The sequence below is a fragment of the Perkinsus marinus genome, assembly GCF_000006405.1.
Source record: "Perkinsus marinus ATCC 50983 genomic scaffold scf_1104296951722, whole genome shotgun sequence".
Taxonomy (NCBI): domain Eukaryota; phylum Perkinsozoa; order Perkinsida; family Perkinsidae; genus Perkinsus; species Perkinsus marinus.
The window spans coordinates 1-4,110 of record NW_003209153.1 but is presented as its reverse complement, the minus strand read 5'-3'; the positions used below and the strand labels follow the sequence as shown (position 1 = coordinate 4,110).

Here is a 4,110-nt window from a genome sequence, read left to right as displayed (position 1 = left end):
TCTAGCCGCTGGGTATTCCTCTGAGGGTCTCAGACATAAGCATCAGCATCATAACGATGCTCATGGCAGTAACAAGAGACATCACTACTACGACCCGACGTACTCTGCTGGTTGGGAGGAGCGCACTGCTCGCGACTCTGGCAATATCAACGATTCACCCACAGGGCAGCAGCAGCAGTCATCCTCGAATTCCGGGAAGGTGCAGATGTCACAAGGAATTCCCGCCATACCAATTCCCTCGGGGGCGGGCTCCTCCTCCTCCGTGTCTACGTGGAATCCAGTCCCTGGGGGCGCCCCTGCAGCTGCTGTAGTTGTATTGAATCCAGAGGCTCTCCGAGAGCTCTCCTGGATGGTCCCTAGTGGTGGTAGTAGTAAGGGTGCGATGTTCAGGGTCGATGATTATTGTATTGCCTCAGGTGTTGGAGATGGGTCGGTTACGATGGTGCAGAATGCTGCTGACTTGTGGCAAATCATTTCCAAGAATGCTACGCAGAAGCACATAGTTAGTACTGGTAGCGGACCAACACCGAGGGTCCAAGGGGGAATCTCTGATGGTGAAGTACTCCCGGAGGGTCGGGAGGAAGAGTTGTCCAAACCGAAGGGGAAATGGTCACTGTTGGCCTCTGGGGAATCTTCCCAAGGTGCGGTACTCAAACACCATCATCACTCGCATGAGGAAGTGCACCCAGCTGAGGTCAGTCTCGTCTGGTGTCCGCCCGAATGGCTTATTTTTCATCTCAGGCGATTCCACTTGGAATGCCCACGGATAAGGGAACTGACCACGAACAAGTCCTTCTACTCTCACCTCGGCAGCAGCAGCAGTCCACGACGGGTCCGGACGGGGACTGCCAGAGTGTAGGAAAAGTGTCGTTTTTCATTTCTTGTCCTCCTTCCCAATGGAATAACTGCTTCGTATTGTGTCGAGCTTGTCAGGGTGTTGTTGTTGTTGCCCGTGAAGATGGTACGGAGTTCAACGAGAGATTTCCGGATGGGAAAATAGGATCACCGACACACAGTCGGGGGTTCAGCAGGACCGAGCTGGAGGTGATCCGTCGCTAGTAATTCATCAATTACTGGAATTCAGATAATCGCAGAAGAGGAAGAGGACGATGCCAAGATGACCAGTTCCAATCCTTCCGGTAGTTCTCCATCATAAATTCCTCAAGTTTTGGGACACTGAGCAGATACGAATTACCTTGACAATTTGGACAATCTCGGAGGGCGGAGCGATGCAGATTACCTTGAATCGACAGATGCTATTGAAGGTGAGTTTCAAACACTTTCCGAATCATCCACGAGTCGTTGGTGAACCAGGCGATGAGGAACCAGCATACCTGCCAGAGCTGGAGGCGAGAAATGTGAACGATGTAGCGTATTATTCACGAGAGTCGATGAATGATGTGAGAAGTTATTGACCCGGACGATTTTATCGGAATTTTTCCCTCAGGTTCCAATCGGCGGCTCTCGAGATGATGCAAAGTAATATGATTGCATTAAGGTCTGGTCTAATGCATCTCTCAGTTCTCCAACGAATGTAGTGACCGAGTCTAGAAGTGACATGATAGGCCGGGACGGAGATGCCCCCAAGTACTCCCCTAAAACGTTCAGCGGATTCATGCGAAATTCGGCCCGAAAGGGCTCCTTTCCCCTCGCCCAGCGTGTAACGAGCTTTCGCCCAGTTAGGATCATCTTGCATCCGACCCGATCTCGACACCTCTCATCAGGTGGATTCTCGAGCCGATCCTCCGAAGCGTTCTGAGGACGTCACTAGACCGGGTGGCGAGGCGACGATGACAGGAGTCGGGTCACTGAGATAGCTGCCAGTTGAGATGCACATCCAACAAGCCCCTATCGCTTGCTCAGATGCTTTAAAGCTCTTTTGAGTGTTTTACCCATGTTATTCACGTGTTACCGTATTGCCGCCACATTTTGGGCGACGACAGGATGACGTTAATCGTTGTGATGAGCATTTGGAGTTGCGTTGACCAATCATATAGGGCTTCCAATTTGAATTCTCGCAGCAGAATTGCATTACGTGGGGGTTGTGTTCGACCTGTCTGGCTCTGGACGTTTCTGGGGTTCCCTCTAGCCTAGTGTTAAAAGCGCTGGTTAGGTTTAGTTGTCATAGGCAAGCACTGTTGAGATGTCCGAGGAAGTGATAACGGAGAACAACGTTGTCCCACCGGAAGGGGATGTGGCGAAGGAACTCTACGAGAGAACTCTGGCAGGGGTAAATTGAATTTAAGTTAAGTGTGTTTTATCGATAATTACTGGATGTAGTATCGACCGAAACACGGCAAGAGGATAGCAAAGGCTTATCGGGCGAAGGGAGACGCAAGTAAATGACGAATACAATGGTTAATAGTGCATGGATTTGCAGATGAGGACGCTGAGCTCACCCCGACCGAAGTTCACGATCCAAGTCTCACATACGCCGAGACTACCCTCACGCCGATGCGGGGCATCATGGCAGCTGTTGTAGATAAGGTGAAGTCCGCTATACTGGCATCATGTCGAATTTACTATATCTTCAGGTTGGCGTGGTATCGGGCAGTACATGTTTTTTGGACATAGGATCTGGTGTTGGTACGGCCGTGCTTGCGGCCTCAGCTCGTCACAAGTTCAGAAAGGCAGTCGGGATCGAGTGTGTGCCAGAGCTGGTCGCCAAGTCGAATGAACTCAGAGGTGGGACGTTCATTTCCCACGGCCATCACTTTTTCCCGAAAACAGATTCGTTTCTTTCGAATCTGCTGCCGCCCAGTGGAGAGGACGGGGAAGCAGCGTGTGAGTCTGCAATGCCTGAAGTTACCTCAAATGTGGAGTTCATTGAGGGGGAAGCATTCGAGGAGATCACCAAGCTCTTGGAGGGTAACCATCTATTTGCATTCAATCTAGTAGTTTTTCAGATGCTTCGGAATTCCTGGATCGCTCCCCGGCACCACCTGAAGAGTCGTCGGAAGAGGCAGAAACACCCGAGGGGCAGGGTGATTCTGGAAATGATGTCTCTTGCGACGAAGCCGAGGATCAAGTCGTGAAGCCCAAATGCCCACTCGTCATTTACTGGCTGAGTAAGTCTCGATTACATTGGTGCCATAGGAGTGTTCCCGCAGGCACTTGTTTCAGCGACGACCTTGTGCAAGCGAAGGCAATCTCTCTGTCGAAGGTTACCCCCAAAAATACGGTGAGTAACTCATCATGATTCGCATTACCCTGTAGAGAATTCAAACCTAGGCGCTCACAGTACTGAAAATTTTCCGAATTGCAAAAATTTTATTCGTATTCATTCTGTCTCCGCAGGTCCTCATTCTGGTGACACACCTACTTCGAAGGGATGCCGCTCTGGCGTGGGGCCTCGAGGCCGAAATTGAAATGGAATTCGATTGGGGTATGGGGACTGTCTTCATGTAAGTCATTCGGGATGGGAAGTTCGCACTGTGAATGTTTTCAGTTATCGCAATGTCAGTGAGGAAAGCCCCAACGACTCGGTTGACAGTAGTTCTTCGTAGAGCATGTAACGTATGATAGCCATCAGTTGTGAATGTGATTGCTGTTGAGTTATAAGTTATGAATATGACTTGTGACTTTTTGCGAGTCAATTCCCATTGGGGAAGGTCATCCCTGTGAACAACCGAGAGAACACATTTAATGACCTTAATAATAATGATGAGTATCAATGGAGTTTCACCCTAGTAATATGAAAACCCCTAGTGAAATGCATATTTCACGACTACTGCATATCACCGCGAATATCGCGTTTTTCACCGAGTTTTACGCCACTTCACGTAAAACGGGTGAAACTTCAATATATCAGGAATTATAACCAATCACTGGTAGGGGATGAACTCATGAACAAAACACCACTGAGGAGTTCATAGGCAACCACATGTTACACGTCATGTAGTATTCCATCACTTTGCTTAGCCAGCAAACGACTGATTAATCTCATCGCATCCTTATTATCCCTATCTATGGAGATCACTTTCCTCAATCGTGTAATCGTTTCCTCTTCTTGGACGCCCAACTTCACAGCCGCTGTTGACCACCTCAACTGTAATTTTGCAAAGAGTTTTCTACGATTAACGCAGACCGGGTGCTTATTGATGAGTGCGC

General features: G+C 49.2%; 2 protein-coding genes across 2 annotated transcripts; both read left to right on the top strand.

Annotated features, from left to right (window-relative positions):
* Positions 1–416: 416 nt before the first annotated feature.
* Pmar_PMAR022474 (hypothetical protein) lies at positions 417–694 on the top strand (the record flags this gene model as incomplete). The annotated part of the gene is made up of 1 exon (XM_002777453.1): positions 417–694. A coding segment is annotated over one exon (278 nt), but the record flags the coding sequence as incomplete, so codon positions are not given.
* Positions 695–2,143: 1,449 nt separating this feature from the next.
* Positions 2,144–3,506, top strand: Pmar_PMAR022473 (hypothetical protein; the record flags this gene model as incomplete). The annotated part of the gene is made up of 9 exons (XM_002777452.1): positions 2,144–2,230; positions 2,281–2,338; positions 2,381–2,487; positions 2,535–2,685; positions 2,731–2,868; positions 2,907–3,068; positions 3,111–3,181; positions 3,298–3,404; positions 3,449–3,506. The coding sequence occupies 9 exons, from the start codon at positions 2,144–2,146 to the stop codon at positions 3,504–3,506; spliced, it is 939 nt and encodes a 312-aa protein (XP_002777498.1).
* Between the last annotated feature and the right edge of the window lie 604 nt (positions 3,507–4,110).